This window comes from Podarcis cretensis (assembly GCF_951804945.1).
Source record: "Podarcis cretensis genome assembly, chromosome: 1".
NCBI classification, from domain to species: domain Eukaryota; kingdom Metazoa; phylum Chordata; class Lepidosauria; order Squamata; family Lacertidae; genus Podarcis; species Podarcis cretensis.
Genome location: NC_137170.1, coordinates 94216636 through 94233855, shown reverse-complemented (window position 1 = coordinate 94233855; position 17220 = coordinate 94216636). Strand labels below are relative to the sequence as shown.

The 17220-nt window shown below is 42.4% G+C and overlaps 1 protein-coding gene and 1 long non-coding RNA gene across 5 annotated transcripts in view; one reads left to right on the top strand and one right to left on the bottom strand.

Moving 5' to 3' along the window:
* Positions 1-14780, bottom strand: part of PDIA5 (protein disulfide isomerase family A member 5) — a 147211-nt gene extending 132431 nt beyond the window's left edge. The window contains exon 1 of one of the 3 annotated variants that reach the window (XM_079993758.1): positions 14652-14780. In XM_079993758.1, the coding sequence (XP_079849884.1) occupies positions 14652-14723 (72 nt within the window). In that variant the 5' untranslated portion in view covers positions 14724-14780. Of the gene's footprint in view, positions 1-1157; positions 1296-1554; positions 1666-14651 lie in introns of those variants that run through there. The other 2 variants (XM_079993757.1, XM_079993759.1) reach the window with 2 other exon arrangements.
* A 31-nt stretch (positions 14781-14811) lies between these two features.
* LOC307226562 lies at positions 14812-15423 on the top strand. Of its 2 annotated transcripts, none has more exons than XR_013843497.1 (2): positions 14812-14922; positions 15313-15423. It is a non-coding gene; the product is annotated as an uncharacterized lncRNA (long non-coding RNA). The 2 variants fall into 2 exon arrangements; XR_013843498.1 differs by having other exon boundaries at positions 14906-15132.
* Positions 15424-17220: the final 1797 nt, after the last annotated feature.

Below are 17220 nucleotides of genomic sequence, written 5' to 3'. Positions count from 1 at the left end.
ACACAAAGGTGCATTACTGGCTGTATTACTTCTTATTACTTTTACAAATAAATATGAAAATGGGAAGGTTCCTAAGGAGTTCGCTACTTTATGGAATTTGTAAACCCCAGTTCATATTAGACAGGCCCCATTCCTGGATAATTTTAAGCAGGCCTTAAAAACTCACTTCCATATTCTGGCCTAGTAATTTGGCCTCAGATGTAGGCCAATATTGTGGGTTGGGGTCTGGTGGCAGTACTTGCTGTATTATGCTGGATGATTTGGGGGCTTGCTAATTTTAACAATGTTGATTAATTATACTATATTGAAATGATTATAGTGTTTTAAATGTTTTACTGTATTTTCCTATTCTATTTTGACTGTCAGACTGTAAACCACCATAGGAAGAATTACTGAAAGGCGGCAAATGAGTGTATTAAATAAATAATGTGTGCAATGTGGAGGACAAACAGCAAAGATATTCTATTTAAAGTGGCATTTCCAGTAGTCACCCATTTGTAATATAAGGATAATGCAACTACAGGGCCACTGAGTCACTGAATAGAGCTTACCCATGAATACACAGTAGTTAAATGCTGAAAGGCGTTTTTTTTTTGGGGGGGGGGCTGTTTAGGAAACATGTCTAACCATAGTATCTGTTGCTACAAGTTCTTTCAAGGTTCTGGGTAGCCAATTAATTATGCTGCATATTGCCAATTTTAAAATGCTTAGTGAAGGAAAGCCAGCACAACTATTTACTAATTAACAAATTATTGTAATATGGTCAATTACCTGCGCTGACTAAATTTTCCTTCTCTCTATGTATGCGGAATTCAATTCCACATCAAACTCAACACAATATTATTTCATTAGCACTCTGGTTAATATTTGTTCCAGATACCATTTGTAAAAAGAATATATTTGTATAATTTTAACAATTAGGGACAGTCAGAGGGAAAAAAGAGAGCGCGTATGCCACATTATTATGTTAGAAATTAGTTTCCATGGAAGCCTAGAGCTACTCGATGAGCATATTAACACACTAATGGGAGTCAGTGATGGGAACAAATTACCCCTAATAATACTTAGCACATATACAGGAAGCAATGTCTTCAAATGCAGCACCAATATTAACTAATTAACCCATATAACTCCCCTTCCAGGTTGATCAGAACTACCAATATTTAACAGGAAGAGTAATGATCAGCCAAGCTAGCCACAAAAGCCAACTGGTTGCCATCTTGAGGCAGATTCATAATGGAGTGTTATCATGCGGTGGCCTATGCTGACTGTTGGGAAGGTTACAGCCACAACTACAGCCAATCCTCAGCCTGACTAACTAAAATGTATCTCCATAACTGGTCTTTTTTCAAAATCCAGCACTGAAGAGCATAGAAGTAGCTGGTAGAATCTGATAAGGGGGCACAAATGTATCCTGGAAGCACAGAGTTCCACTTCCAGGTTTCACAGCATGAAAATTGGTACCCAGTTAAAAGAATGTGAGATTTCAAGCAATGTCCTGCATGGTTTGTCTAAATAATACACACACACACACACACACACACACACACACACCCTACTGTGGCCAATGCCAGTGGTTGGAGCTTGTGTACTTGTGCTTCTGTTGTTCCAGAGTGAACAGGCTGCTATGTAGCTGATCCATGTTTCCATCCAGGAGCAGAATAGCCTGGCAGCAACAGAAGTTCCAAGTCCATAGGAGACCAGAAGCTCTGGGGCAAAAATTAAAGCTACAAATCTATAAACATCTATCTAGATGTCCCACTGACTTCAGCGGTACTTCCAAGTAGACATGTATAGGATTGTACTGTAAGAGCCCAATAGTAGCAGCTTTTCCAAGCAGGCCAGAGGCAGATATACCTGGCAACAAAAATCCACAACACTTAGACAAGTTTCTCTAAGTCCCCACACATTTTTCCTCAAGGCACTCCAGCAGTTCTTGGGAGTCAAAGATGTATGTGTGCATAGCTTTATTCAAGCCCCAAAGCTTATATTCCTGAAAGGAGGGGATCTGTAGGCCAAGAAGCAGTGGGAGGATATTATAGAGAGACAAAATATAACGTGTCAAGGGCTGTGCCAGACAAGAGTAGCAGATGCAGTGCACGCAGCACTGAATGTTCTGTTGCCTGTACTTCAACATGCACCAGTGATATACCAACCACGGTGGTCAGACACGGAACTAATATGTTACAACCAAGATGAGATTTCCACAAATAAGACCCCCAAACACATTTCTTGTGGCAAGAGCTTTTGCAGTGCTCTCATTTATGAAAAGTCTTGGCTTGCAGGCTTCTCAATCAAATCAGGAGCCTTGTGGCACCTTAAATGTTAACCATTCATTGTGGTGCCTCAGGAATTTGTAAGATCTATGAAGCCGTATCTTTAGTTGGCAGATAGCATAACAGGGCTTGAAGACCTTGACACAAGGGGGACCTTTTGTGTTATTTCTAAACCCAGTTAAAAAGTATATAAGATACCGATGACTGTACCCAGTAGCGATAATTACTGCTAATACAATATTCCTAGGGCTGCTTGCTAATTTAACACATTGTGAGAGAAATACCTGCTCTTAATTAAGTTCTAAATTAATAGAATCAAACTTGCCAATATATTCTAGTTCAATCATTTCAGGCTGAAGTCTCCCCAACAGGCAGAAGTCAAGAAATTGGAGAAAACATGCAAGGTCATAAAACTAAGAACAGCTTTAGGAACAGCACTGCAATATTCTTTGTTTTGCTGGTGCATTTCAAGCAAGATGTTTCTACTTTGCTGCACTGATTTTAATAGCAGATAGGGCTTGTTGAACATTACCAATTTGCACTTATCTACACCGTGCTTCTCATCTCTGAAAAATGGATTAAACTGGTATGTCAACAGAAAGTCCTTCTAATTCAACGAAAATATGCTACAAATATCAGTCACAGTAAACACTTTTTATTGTTATTTTTTGATCTTGACACTGTATTATTAGCACTGTTGCTTATGGTTCTTCAAGAGTCTTCATCATCACAATAATGATAGTCACTGCAAGAGAACTACAGGACTCAATGCATTTAACACCAGGGGCAAGGAAGTGGGTGACAAGCACCTGAACACCCAATAAGACAGTGCCACTGAAATTATGCAGCCTGTGATACTGACTGCTATAGAGGCCCAGTCCAGATTTTTTTTAAAAAAGGAAACAAATTCTTTTTGGATTTCTTACACAAAGAAGGCATGATAGGGACTGTCATTCAACTGAAAGTGTTAACTTGGGCATCTGACTTTTCATTGACAGATTGCTTGATTAAATTTAAATGCACTTACAAAATGCGAAGCCAACAAAGGTATTCTTGATTAATCATGAATGAAGATGACACTTCCGTGATAAAACTTGAAGGCAAGTTACCACTTTGTGCTGAAAGGCCAACTTAATGAATTCCTTGTTCGTCAAATTGGGAACATAAAACGCTCTTCCATTAAAACACCAGTGGCAAAAGGGCTTCCAAGACAAAAACAAACAACTTCAGGGCAGAACCAAGTACTGCAAAGGATCCTGATTTAAAGGAAATATTGACATTGATTTCAGCTGAGAACTGTCAGCCTCAGTTGCTTCTGCCACCTGAAAAGCGAACTCTCTGCTTAGTGTTGTATATAAATGGAAAGAAAAGGGCTCTTGGGGTTAAGTCTCTTATGAACAACAGGTATATGTTGTAAAGAAAGAAGGAAAAGAGTAATGATAATCCTGAACTCCTTTGAAAAACCATCTGATGTGGAAATAGGAAGAGTGTCCTTATGAATACTACTGGCACTGAGGGAATCACCATGTATTTACAGCTGCAAACTTTCATCTATTCAGTTGGCATGATCAACCAACCAAAGTAAGGCTTCCCTCCCACATCAATTAATTCAGGGAGCCGAGTACATCACTGAGGAAAACACACATACACACACATACCTGCACAGACTCCTAACTTTGAAGAAGCAGCTAAAACAGGCACGCAAATGAGTCCTCAGAAGTTACTAGCTCACCGGCCAACATACCACGGTACTTTATTGTTTATTTGTAGAACCAGTTCTCTGCCTTTGGACAGGTGGCCTCATGGGGGCTTCCAAAACAAATACAAATAAGAGGATCAACATATCAAATTAAAACTATAAAAGAATGAGAAAGGCAACACCAAAACAAAAACAAACAAACAAAAACAATTCGGGTGGGTGCTAAAACTAGGAGAAGGATCCAATAAAAGCCTGTGAAAACTGGCTGGGCTTTGCCTAGCAGCTAAATGTGCACAATGGAGATGCCAGGCAAGCACAAGAGAATTCAAGAATTTGGGAGCCACCACAGAAAAGGCCATCTCTCATGTAGCCAGCTACCAAACACTTTAAAACAAACTGGAAGCCAGTGAAGTTAATGACAGACTAATATGCTACTGGTGTAAAGTCAAATTTAGCTTAAAGGATAGAACTACCAGCTTGTGTATAACTTTCCGACTTGAAAGTGCTCCTTACTTACCACATGTAGATCAGTCAGGTTGTTATTTGCCAGCCTGAATTAGAAATGATCGTTGTTTTTAATTGTTAGTTTATTAGGGTTTATTAAAATCTTCACATTTTTACTATCATATTCATTGCTCACTTATGCCACCTTTTCATAGTTAAACCATGCTCAAGGTGGCTTACACCATGAAGATTTATATAATTTCAAAAATATAACAAAAGTAGTCCTAAGCAATAAATAAATAATCAGGAATTATGCAATAAAATTAAACAATCCCCATATAAGTCATGATACGGTCTATCATCAACCATACAAAAAAGTAAATACCAAGTAACAGCAGAAATTAAGCATCTCCAAAATGAAAACTTGACACCCCCCCAAAAAACCCCTAAACAATACTGCACCTCTAGGCACCCTGAGCAGCAGGCATGGGTGTAGCCGTGGGGGCAGGGGGGCAGCTACCCCCTCCAGATCAAGTAAAACAATAGAAATACTTAACTAACTGACCAATCACATTGGTTCTGCCCCTCTAACAAAGTCCTCCCCGCCCCCCAACAAAACTCCTGGCTGCACCCATGGCAGCAGGAACTGCAGGACTCACAGCAAAGATGGCATCTAGCTTCTCCATCGGCCTTAGCTTTTGTAGCTGGAGTCAGTCAGGGCCCTGTCCTCCCAGGCCAGGAGGAAAAAGGCTAGCAAGGCAGGAAATGATTCTTGCAGGACTGACAGCAGTGACATAGTTCTGTCTCCCCCTCCCCACCAAGACTCTACCATTTGTGATCCCATTATTCAGTGAACTGAAAAGCTCATTGTTTTCTGTAAATAAAGTCAGGTTAGATGAATTTGCAGCTCCTGTGCCCTTGAGAACGCAGTCCTATACTCATGACCCAGGGAGTAAACCCCGCTGAGCTCAACAGCACTTGCTTCTGAGTAAATATAAATAGAATCGAACTATGATAATTATACTGTTAGAATCAATTTGTAAATCATCAAAGGACTGGGACCCTCACGTTTCTGAAATCTAACCTGCATCTACCAACAACTTCCATACCACCTTAGTCAAGTGTTTCACAATCTCCAAAATAAAAATCCTAACACTGCATCACACATCCATGATGCAACAGTTAGACAATATCAAAATACTATGGAGAACTCTGGATTACAGTTGAAAAATTAACTCATATGCTCCTATCACTGGATGCACCATAACATTCCTTGCTGGTTATGTAACTTTCCACATAGCATTCTCCACTAGCTTTCAAAGCATGGAGGAATCTTTTAAGGTCAAATCCACCTCTGTGATCCTACACAAAGCCAATAACCGTTTCTGACATTTTAGATAATGTTGAGAGCTATTGTTGACAATATTCATTCTCCTTAAGCAGTTAGCTTATTTCACTGCCTGTCTATTCTTAGATACTCTTCAGGGTGCATAACCTAAATCTTTCCTTTATCCAGAACATCCCTGACACACCTGGGTTCAAATTCTAATTAAGTAAAAAATTTGCTTTGTACCTTGAGCTTGTTACTACTTTACAGCCACTGTGGCTTTATTAGAAAATGTGATTTAGGGTGCTATCCTATATACACTTACCTGAGAATCGCCTTCACTGAACTCAGTGAAGCATACTTCCAAGAAGGCATGCACAGAATTGCACTGTACAAGTGACCTACTTTGTGGGCAAGCACACCACTTTACAAATTACGGAGAATAACTATGGTAACAGCACAGTTTTTCCTACACTTTTAACTCACGGGATCTATTAATGGAATTTTGTTTTTCTTCCTTACTTCTTAGTCTGGGGATGAGGAACTGTAGTCTTCCAGGTGTTGTTTGACTCCAAATCCCAGCAGCCCCAGACAGCATAGTCAACAGTCAGTAATTTTAGTTCAACAAAGTATAGAGGGCCACAAGGTTCCCATTCTTCTCTTGCCCCATTAACCTAGGCATTCTAGTTAGTCTGCCTCAGCTCCTGACCATTATTACCTTAAACCCACAACTGGAAAAGGTGGTGATCAACACAAAATCTTTAAATAGCCCAGCATCTGACAGTCACTGCTATGACAACCATTCATACAAATCAAAGTTATTATTCACCTTCACACTCATGATGTCCACCTCCTGATGAAAAATGTGTTCTCCAGCTTATGGCCACTCAGCTAAATACAGTCTGACTTTTACTGAAAGCCAGAAAACTAAGTCTTCCATTTATTACAGCAGGAAAAGGGAAATCTCTAAATTAAATCACAACTTTCTGGTTGCATCAAACCCATGAAAGGTTTATGAAGAAATCTACAATAAAATATTTTAATTGTACTATTATCACAATTTGTCAAAACCCTTTATTAGTTTACCCAGTCATTAGTGTTGAAAGCTTGCTTGATACTTTTAACAGATATACATTGACTAATATAATGGTTTTTAGCTCACATTTTAAACCAGACCATTCTTGTAAAGGGGTTATTAAGTTGGAAGGCATTGTTGTAAACTGTGTTCACTTCTCAATTTCCTGTATTTTCCCGTGTATAAGACGATATTTCCCCCCAAATTTGTGAAGTTAAAAATTGGGGGTCATCTTATAGATGGAATGCTGCAATTAAATATATAAATAAATACACGCCACCATCCATATTCTTTCCCCACAGCTTCCCCTCACTATTGGCCTCACGACAAACCCTGGTCTGGTACTCCCCCCGCCCAGCAGCCCCCACTCCGGACATTGTCCCTTCTACTCGGTTCCGTCAGCTGCCCCCTGGCTACCCAGACCCCCCATTCCCCAACACACTCACTCAGGCAGCTCTGGCAGCCGCAGCTCCTTGATCAGCGTTCGCATCTGCCGCCGCTCGTGGAGTAAACAGGGTACATACCATAAATACTGATACAAAAGTGCAACACACAGGCAGGAGAGCAGGAGCTGCAGCTACAGAGGAGTTACACTGAGCTGACAGGAGCAGCTGCCATTACACAGCTTGCCTCACTATTTGATGTTTAAATATACAGTACTAAATATACTGGTGTTTTGAATATTTAATAAAATATCAAAGTTGTTCTGTTTGGTGTTTAAAATATTTATTTCTTAATTTGGGGCTCAGAAAATAGAGGTCGACTTATACATGGGGGTGTCTTATACACGGAAAAATACGGTAGTATCTTTTAATGTTTTCCTAACCAGCGCCTGCCAACCTAGCAGTTCGAAAGCACCTCCGGGTGCAAGTAGATAAATAGGGACCGCTTACCAGCGGGAAGGTAAACGGCGTTTCCGTGTGCGGCTCTGGCTCGCCAGAGCAGCGATGTCACGCTGGCCACGTGACCCGGAAGTGTCTCCGGACAGCGCTGGCCCCTGGCCTCTTAAGTGAGATGGGCGCACAACCCCAGAGTCTGTCAAGACTGGCCCGTACGGGCAGGGGTACCTTTACCTTTTTTAACCATGGTCGCTTTGTACTTTTTTACTTAATGGGAAAGTGGTCATTAGATATTCTCCCTATATCTTCTGTATGAAGAGGCTACCATACAAGCTCTAAGTCAGTCACTCAAGAAGACTGGCACTGCCACTGGAATCCGTCTGTAGCCAATTGTCAGGGAACTGCCATCGGAAGGGCAGGCAGTGGAAGGGCTCACGGAGGTTAGGAGAGACTCGGCAGCAGAGGAGGGAACCAGCAGGGGGAGAGAAGGAGCTCCAAGGGAAAGTGAATCGGAGGGATGGCTCAGAGAGACTTCCAGCGAAAACAGTGGGGAAGTTTCAGGACCTCCTATAGGGACACCCACCCCTCGCCGGAAACTGTCGCGCCGAGAATCCCGAAGATGCGTTTCCGTTAAGGAGCTTCTATGCTGGAAGCGTTTCCGCAAACGCCCACTGTTGGATTCTGCCAGCGATTGAGGGAGTCATGTTTAAGGGGCTCCGCTATAGACAGAGCTTTGATAACCAGGCCAAACTCTGAGGGACTAAGCTTTACGCACAAGCAGCTCATCATCCCATCACACCAATGATATCTACTTGCATGTTTCACGTTCAAAATGTAACACTTCTTTTAAAATAGTTGTGATAGTTACAGAACTTTAGGTTCTTCCAGGCCAGAACCTGCCGCTCTATCATTCACTTTGTTTTTCAGCTTTGAGTCTCAGGAGTCAACTTCCTTCCTAGCACTCAGTCGGCTTTTCAAAAGTGTGTTCATAGTTCTGAGATTCAGTGGGTAAGTTCACATGACCATTTCAAGATGGCAGCTGAAATGTTTGAAGCCATTACCTACGACTGCTCCAGCAAATCTCAAAACATGTCAACATCACAATCACTACTTGAAAAATCTCAGAAACATACACAAGGAGGCAAGCAATTTATCACCTTGCAGAACATGTCAAAGTTTGGGGAAACACTCTCCCCACACACCCAGCAATTGTAATAGCTTCATTACATCAGCCATCACCTCAAATGGCTGTATGAATCCACTCAAATAGAAAAATAAGGAAATTGTGGGCACAGGAATACCATCACTCCTCTTGGCATTTAAAGAGAAGCAAACATCAACTTCTTACCTCTTTTGCATTGTGCCATGCCATTTCCCCCCTCTTGTCTGTACTACTCAGCTGCTTTTATTTCTTCAGCGAGGGAAGTTTGGTTGCCTGTGTATCCCTGTGAAGTTTCTGTACTTTGCTTCTGTGTTTATCTTTGGTGTGTGGCCTGTAGGGTTGAGGGGAAAACTCTACTATCTCCCCTCACTTTGAGAGACAAAGCAACTACGTCAGAGGAATCTAATAAGAGCACAGCAGAACCTCAAGAGAACACCCTCAGTTCCTTTACAGATGTTCCGTCAAATCAGGGGCTCAAGAAGCAAGACAACAAGTTGCTGTTCAATTGGTGAGGTGGGAGATTATCATCACTGAGGGAGGATGGGAGTCTGCTGGAAGAATGGATGCAAGCAAGCTATGACATTAGACTAAAGTTGAAAGGTTCTTCAGGAGTCATTTTAGCTAACTCTTATGTACTGGAAGGATGTCAGTAGATATAAACCATCCTGACATACACACAGACTCATGTTCCAGGATTCCAGATTCTACTTTCCTTGGAACCATTCCACTCCTCAGTTTATTTTCTACTGAGATACTTCAAGAACTTAAAACTAAAATCTTCTGTGCTGCAACCAGGACTTACTGTGTTTTGTCATCCTCAGAGAGAGGTTAAAAAAACCTTTGAATAAACATTTCAAAACAAAGCTCTCCCCCCCCCCCCGCTGAAAAATTCATAACTGTCAAATTCTACTTCAAGTACATTCTGGTTTTGAAGAAGAAAGCCAAGAATAAGAAGGCTGCAGTTTAGTGTCTTCTTCTTTTTAAAGCATTTTATTTCCTACATCGGACAAATAGCCGAAAGCTTAATTGGCAGAAGGTGTCCTCCGGCATAAAACAACTTCAAGGCCTGACTCCAAGCAGGAGAACACACAATAATTATGGAAGTGACTGAGCACTAAGGCTCCTCAAAGTCAGATTCTAAGCTTTTGGGTTAAATATTTTTTCCTGTAGAGAAGTAGCAGTCATATTCAGCAGTTCAATTAGCTTCTCCAACTACATGATCTCAAGCCAAGAACACAGTAGGATAATGCCCTTTTAGTGAGACTATATGCAAACACTCAACGCATATTTCCACATGGTGAAAACAAAAGACCAACAAAAGCAAGAAGCAATAAAGGGGGAAAGAATCCTGTGCATAAATAACATGCTACTTTAAACTAAAGCTGCAATCCTAAGCAAACTTGGAAAGCAAACTCCATGGCCTGTTTCACATGACATGTTAAGCCAAACCTTGGCTTAGCAAGACTGCGCAAGCCTTGGAATAACCATTATGTTTTTGCGCCTGTAACCCAGGTTCCAGGAGCCATGTGGCAAATATCCCAGTTTCTAACACTGCTTCCAATGTTACAATTCTATGATCTTAACTACATTGCTTGACTGTAGCTTGTCCTTATAAGTCACTTGTGCCAGTATGCAAGGAGAAAGACACACAGTGGAAATGGAAATGGTATTAACCATAGACTAAGGCAGAGTTGTTTAAACTGTGGTCACCAACCTGGTGCCCGAAGATCTCCATGTAATAGCAATTGGACCCGCACCAGTAGCAAAACACACCTGAGGAATTTCGAACACTCGCTACAATGTCCTCCCTAGGAGCTTGAACACTTGTGTGGCATAGCTTAGCTAGGAGGGTCTAAGTAGCCATACAGACAGGACTGTACTATAAGTCACTCAATGCTTGTCTAGTTGTAGATCACCCACTTGAGCACATGGCAATAAGTGATAGTCTTCCCCACCCATGCCACAATTTTTTGTTGGACAAGAAGAGGAGAGAACAATTGTTCCAGTTCATTTCCTAAATTGCCAGTTGTAATCCTCAGAACCTGCAAGAATTTGGGGTAGGGAGGGGGAAAGGCTTGAATATACTTAATATTGCACTCAGTGTGCAATCCTGTAAATGAAAAGTTACAAATACATACACATATTTGAGGATTATTTTTATAGCAACAATTTAATTTGTTTTACTGCCTTGCAAACAGGACCTGCACCACTGTACAAGATGCAGCAAGAGTATCAAATATGTATTAAATTATAAAAAGCTAAATCTGTTACAAAATGATGCCAAGCTAATACAGGTATATAAATTCAAAACAGTACAATTCAGAAGTAGCATTTAATTGTATACATTGTTGGAGCGAAATTGGCTGAACCAACCTAAGCTCAGCATAAGAGTAGCAAAGGAAATCTGGGGCTAGACAAAGAAGATAGAGAATAATAAGGATAATCTGCAATAGCATCGTGTAATTTAACCTTATCATGTAATATTCACCTCATTTCAGAAAGGGCAAGACTGCAATAAAAGGGTTCTGAGAAGAGCGACAGGACTTGCATGTCTGAGAACAGATCTTGAACAATCCTAAAAACAAAAGGCCACAGTGGGAATTTTGCACATGGAAAAGGTAGAAGATGTTCCCTTTCAAGAAGAGAGATCAGTAGCAAATATTAATATTGGGATAGGGTATTGATTCCTGGTTCAGAGTACAGGAGAATCTTTTTAACAAAAACTGCAGAACCTGGCAGGCATTGAAACATACAGGATGAAAGAACAGCATGGAGGACTGTAAAATAGCCATTACAGAACTATCTGAGTCATACAGATGATAGTGGACGCCCTATGTTGAAAAACAGCACCATTCCATCATGCATCAAGTAGCTCCACTTTCGCCAACCTTTTTATAAAAAAATAGTTCTGCCAGAATTTGATGGAAGGAACTGAAAGTCCAGATAAATCCAACTCCTATCCTACGTAGTAATAGGATCCAACCCATCAATCACCCCCCACCCCAAAATACCAAACTGACCCATATCCAGAAGCATTTCACAAGTTGGAAACTGGAGCAGCAAACTTACATCATTCTGACTCTTTCAAGAAGGCTTAACCCACCTTCTCTCAAAACCAAACTATACTAGTACTATACTCTACAAGCAAAAGTGAATCTTTTCTTGGGGGGGGGGGGGAATCCAGTTGGGTAACAAAATGTAGTTATGTTTTTATAAGGAAAAATAAACCTTTATTTTATTATTAGTTCTACCACCATACAAATAGGGCAACCTGTCTGCACTTGGGAGATCTAGAACAAGAAAATCAGTTCCCACATGCAATAGGAAAAGGAGAGTCAGGAAGCAGTAATAAGGCTAAACAGTAGAATCCAGGTCCAGGAGGCACATCAAACTGTGATACTAAAAGAGGGTGGGAAGTAAATACCAACCACTTGGAAATGATTAAACAAAATCCTTTTTCAATTAAGACTTTCTGCAAAGCTCTGGAAGCTGACTGGAAGAGTGTGTACTCTTAGCAGGAAACCAAAATTCATATAACACTTCCTGTTGGACATATGCACATTTGTGTTAAGTTAGCCTAATATAGTAACATTGCAAGCAATAACCACAGGCTCTTTCTTTGCTCAAAAGTTTCAGTCTTTCTCTGTTGAAATTAATTTAGCATTATCCCAAACAGCAGATGAGATAGTAAAGCTGTATCTAGACTGTGCCACTTCAGAATAGACACTCTTCCCTACACATACATACATACACAGTTTGAGCCTTCTCCCCAAATTTCTAGTTTTCTATCTACAGGACTCCTATTAAGGGACCCTTCCATCATGAAATCTCCCACCTGTGTGCGAGGGCATTGTTGCTTGAGTTTTTGTTTTTCCTTCAAAGCCAATAAAAGTGTGTCAGAAGCAAGAGGTCAGTGAAAACCAACCACCCAGCTCTTTTTCCATGAATGGCACAGCATTTGTGTCCATCACACCAAGACAGTTGAGTGGGGGTTGCAAATAAGGATTGGTGGGGAAGGGAGCGGGGGGGGGGGGAATGGCAACACAACCACAATTATACATTTTGTTTGTTGCAGGCAAATTAATGCACTGCTATCATATCACTCTGTTTCAGAAGTCCACATCTGACTGACTGAGCAGGTGTAAGAAAATTAAGAACTTACCTAGGTTATGATTATTTGTCAGGGGAAAGAAGAAAGTCTAATTTCACAGGGTAAATGAAAAGAAGTATTTATGCAAGCATTCATGTTAAACAACCTTCTGACTTATTCATGTTTAGCCTCTTTAAAGAATCAATTAAGAGTTGTAAAAGCTTTTTTCCCACCACAGAAAAAAGCTCCACTTTAGCAGCTAGTGTTATTAAACCATTTGTGGTACTGCATCCATTTAAATTATACCATACCTAGATATTTCTGAATGTGCTGTCATAAAGCTTTCCCACTCAATGCCCAAAACTTCAAGGTTTCCTCTCTCTTTTTTCTCTCGGCACATTCAAGGAGAACTCATATTGTGCAAAGTGTACCTATGCATACAGAGATCTGAGAATTCTCAAGCTCATGATTTTAATGCCACCCAGTCATATCCATATAATCATCCTCTATAAGGAATCCAAGTTACATTTCACCATGGCTATTCTTTTCACAAAAATGAAGGCTGCAATCCTAAACACAATGACTAGGGAATGAGTCCCAATTTACTCAGCAAGACACACTTCAGAATAGCCACACCTAGAACTGCAAGATGTATGAGGTAGCGACCCAGCCTGTATGCACTTGGGAGAGAGTCCCAGTGGGGTTTATCCTTTGAGTAAACATGCAGAGGACCTGTCTGTGCTCATTTCACTCTTGAACCCATTTTCTGAGAGCAGGTTGTTCAGCAAACAGTATTTAGGCTGCTGTCCTTCCCTGGGAGCAAGTCTCCCTGAACTCAACGGACTTGCTTTGGAGTAGAATAGGATTACACAGTTACATTCTATTTACCCCTGAAATATTGAACTACAGAAGAAGTCTTGTTTCACCACTGCACATTCAGTTCGTTGCTTTTATTTCTATTTAAAAAAGAAAAGGGGAAAGGAAATAGGTCGATTGATATTCTGCACAAAAATTTAGTTCAGAGCTAACCATTTGAACTAACCCAATCATTGTCGCCAACACTTCTCTCTCCTTCCTCACAGAGTAGGGGAATGACTTACACCTACCTACTGTAGAATCTCAAGAGAGACAGAGAGAGGAATAGTAACAGTGCTGCTCTACAGGACATATTGTATAATCATCCCAGAAACAGCAATGTAAAACATGCAGCCGGAGAACCTGAGCTCGGGACTGATAAAGGACCCGAGCGTTAAGTGGCAGTGGAGGCATAAATCAGCCGGCAACTAGCCTGCCTTGGAGCAGCCGGGTTTCCTCCAACTCACCAACAACCGGCCACGGGGTTCTCGCAAGCGTGGCAGGCAGCAAAGGAAAGGAAAGCAGCGCGAGCCTTTGCAAGCAGCGGCTCCTCTCGTGAGGTATTTGCACACACACACACACACATACACAAACCCCGCCTGCCCGCCCTCCCGCCCGCTTTCCAAAGGCCGAAGAAGTTTTAACTTCTGCCACCTAAGCAATGTGAGCCTGCCGCTTTCACTTTGACAGGCGAGCTGTGTGCAAACACGCAAGCATACACAGAGCCCGGCGCCTCCAGAATCACCAGTTCTCACCACCACCAGCAGAACCAGTGTACCAGCCCAAGTGCCCCGGACAGCTCGCCCCCGCCCTCCGCCGCCCCGCGCGTCCTTCACGAAACGCCCCTCCGCAGCAGAAGCCGCTTCCCAGCAACAGCTACTTACCAAGAGGGCCAGCAGCAACATCCTCCCTGCGAAGCACTTCGTCCTCCCCAAGCTGCGCCCCGCCAGACCCATCACCGACTGCCGCTCGCGCTGGCAGAACGAGGAGCTGCTGGCTCTGGCGGCTGCTGCTCCTGCCACGTCTGGCTAGGCATGCGCAATCCACAGGGAAAATCCTGCTACACTGGAGCGGAGCGCGGAGCGGCCGAGGTGTATGCTGGGAAGCGTAGTCTCTCCGGCGGCTCAGGTCTTTGGGTAACGGGCGAGGAAACAGGTGGGAAGAAGTACAGTCTCGGATTAACACGTCTGCTGCAGGGTGTAGTCTAATCCGAATTGGCATAGGAAGGGGGGCGCGGCACGGCGGGCGTCCTCTGTGGGGTAGCAGTAGATGCTTCCTCTGCAGAGACTAAGAGCCTGAGGTCTGAGCAGAGCAATCGCTGCTTCAAATCTCATTCTGACTGGTAATCGTTTCAAAATAACCGGGGTGAGCAAAGCAGAGGGGGGATGCAGATGCTTGGTTAAGATTTTGTTAGCATACCTGGAAGGGGGCAGGGCTTTTTCTTCATGTTTTGTAAATAAACACGGGGTGGGCATGCAAACTGCTTGTTGGTTTAAAATGCCTATGGACATATCTCGGCTTATCATTTATATTTATTTTTTCTAGAAACTCTTCTGGTCTTGAATATTACAAAAAACGAAAACAGCAGCAGTTTCTTGGTAATTTACACTGAAATCCTGGCCATGTGTACTCAGCAGTAAATCCTTTTTAATTCAATTAAGCTTATTCCCTGGTAAGTGGAGTTTAGGACTGCATCCATTATTTTGTGTAAACATTACTGGTTTAAAACACAGCTAGATTGTTCTTTTCCTCAAGTTGAGTTGAAGGTAGTTTGTGGGGAAAGTGCATCGAAATGCAGTATTTCATAAGGAATAATAATAATACCCTGGGCGGCTCCCAACAGAATATTAAAAACATGATAAGGAAAACAACAGAACAGATATGGATTGTGGCAAACGTCATGTGTACACTGCTTCCCAAGCCACTGTTGGAAGCACACTGGGTGCAGAGTAAACAAGGGTGTGTACCCAGCCTTCATTTCCCAGTGTTAGTTAGACCAGCCTACCTGACTGGCACATGTACAGCTTCAAGAACCCCACTATAAAATCGCAGGCACCTTGCAGATTTGTTTTGAAAAGCATCTCTGTCACACACGTGGTGCCTCTCACATCTCCATAAAAGAGCTTCTAAGCCCCACAGAACAAGCGGCCTCTCACAGAATCCTATACAACAAGGCACCCCACTGCTCCATGGCAGTAAAAACAAAAGAACACCCAAGTGCCAGATGCTATCAAACACCTCAAAATGCTTCTAGGATAGCCATGCCTAGGATGGATATTCCCTGCAATATCATAGTTCTGTAAAACATTACCTTCTACATATATCCCATTGCACAAATACCCCTAAAATGGCAGAAGCACTTTACAACCTGCCTTATAGCATGCCATTAAATTGAGTACAGTCTCTTCTAATTGGCAACAACTCTCTTCCGAGGTCTCAAGCACACACAGTCTTTTTTAGCCTTGCTACCTCAAGTCCTTGAGCAAGTAGCTTCAGGTATTGAACCTGGGAACTTATACATATCAGCCCCAGCCAGCATGACCAGTGGTCAGGTATGATGGAAGCAATAGCAAAATCTTGAAGGTACCAAGTTAGCTACCCTGTATGCCAGGAATAGAGAACCTGTGACTTTCCAAATGTTGTTGGACTCCAACTCCCATCTGCCCCTGCCAGCATGGCTAACAGACAGGGATGATGGGAGAGAGAGTTAGGGTTGCCACCCGTCCCTTTTTTCATGTATTTAAGCTCATCCTCATCCTCAAAATTGTGCAAGCAGAGGTTGGATCTGGTAGGGGAGGAGAGGGAGAGCCTGAGCAGGTGTTTCTATGGGGAGGGTGGGTCCATGAGATGGAGAATGAGAGCAAGAGTTATTGTGGGGTGGTGAGCAGAGAGTGGGGTGGGGCCAGGAGGAGGAGTTTGAGAGAGAGGGTTTTTGTGCGGGCAGAGGGTAAGTCCTGGAGAAAGAGGGGTGTTGCACGGGCCTAGTCTGTCCATCTACCCAGTGGAGAGCAGGGGGGGTTGGGAAGGAGTTTATGCACAGACAGAGGCAGGTGGATCAGAGAGCGACTGCTTTTGTTGTTTTCATTGAATAAACCACTGAAAGCCCCATGTGCCATTGTAATGGATTTCTTTGAAGTCATTTCTCCACCCAGTGAAGTAATTTTTAGCCCCTCAATCCCTCCCCCCACCCTGTCCTGTCCTGTATTTTGCCCAACCTGTTCTTTATTTTGCCCGACCAACACTAGCTGGAGTCCAAAGGCACCTGTACGGCCACATGTTTCCCATACTTGCCATATACGCATATAAAATGAAAAAGATTGTGAGAATGTGCTTTGGCTTCTCTGTTAATGACAGGGGAACAATGTTAGGCATCCCAGATTCATAGTCCAGATACAGGCACAGGAATGTTCTGATTTGCAAGTACTTAAAAACTAGGGCTGCCATATATCCGGA